We start from the raw sequence: 865 nt of genomic DNA on the forward strand, positions 1-865 counted from the left end.
AAACGAGGGAAAAGAAGAACCTCAAGGTAATAAAAAAGCCTCGGAGCGGCTTCTCGCCGCCTCATTTGCCTTTGGCCTTGTGGCTCTCGGTCTTCTTGGGCAGCAGCACGGCCTGGATGTTGGGCAAGACGCCGCCTTGCGCGATGGTGACGCCTCCCAGCAGTTTGTTAAGCTCTTCGTCGTTGCGGACGGCGAGTTGGAGGTGGCGGGGGATGATCCGCGTCTTCTTATTGTCGCGGGCGGCGTTTCCCGCCAGCTCCAAAATTTCGGCCGTCAGGTATTCCATCACGGCGGCTAAATAGACGGGAGCGCCGGCGCCCACCCGTTCGGCGTAATTGCCCTTCCGGAGGAGGCGGTGGACGCGGCCCACGGGGAACTGGAGACCCGCGCGGGATGATCGCGACTTGGCTTTAGCGCGGGCTTTGCCCCCCTGCTTGCCACGACCCGACATAGTTCGCGATAGACACTGACAGCGCAGCGCCGCCGCCGCCCCCCCCGGGTTTTATACCCTGCCGCGGATCGAAGCGGCGCATTCTGATTGGCCGCAGCGCTGCTCGCCGGAGGACCAATAGAACCGCGCCGCCTGCTGGCCAATAACAGCCCGCCGTTTGGAGTCGCGTCATCCTCACGGAGGTTGCGGCAACGCGGCGGCGGCGGGCGCCGGCGGATTGAAACGGCGCCCTCTGATTGGCTACAACGCCGCCCGCTGGAGGACCAATAGAAGAGCGCCGGCTGCTGGCCAATTGGAGCCCGCGGTTTGGAGCCGCCGTTGCTAAGGGCAACCCCCCAAGCGGAGTGCGAAGGCGCGCCGAGCCGTCCCCCTGCTGGACGCTGATTGGTCGCCCTGCGAGCCAGCTCCCTTCCC

The 865-nt window shown here is 65.2% G+C and overlaps 1 protein-coding gene across 1 annotated transcript; it reads right to left on the reverse strand.

Annotated features, from left to right (window-relative positions):
• On the reverse strand, positions 1 to 458 carry LOC309684049 (histone H2A type 2-C-like). The gene has a single exon (XM_082500011.1). The coding sequence runs from the start codon at positions 449 to 451 to the stop codon at positions 62 to 64; it is 390 nt and encodes a 129-aa protein (XP_082356137.1). The 5' UTR covers positions 452 to 458; the 3' UTR covers positions 1 to 61.
• Between the last annotated feature and the right edge of the window lie 407 nt (positions 459 to 865).

Source organism: Vanellus vanellus (assembly GCF_965231255.1).
Source record: "Vanellus vanellus genome assembly, contig: HAP1_SCAFFOLD_1100, whole genome shotgun sequence".
NCBI classification, from domain to species: domain Eukaryota; kingdom Metazoa; phylum Chordata; class Aves; order Charadriiformes; family Charadriidae; genus Vanellus; species Vanellus vanellus.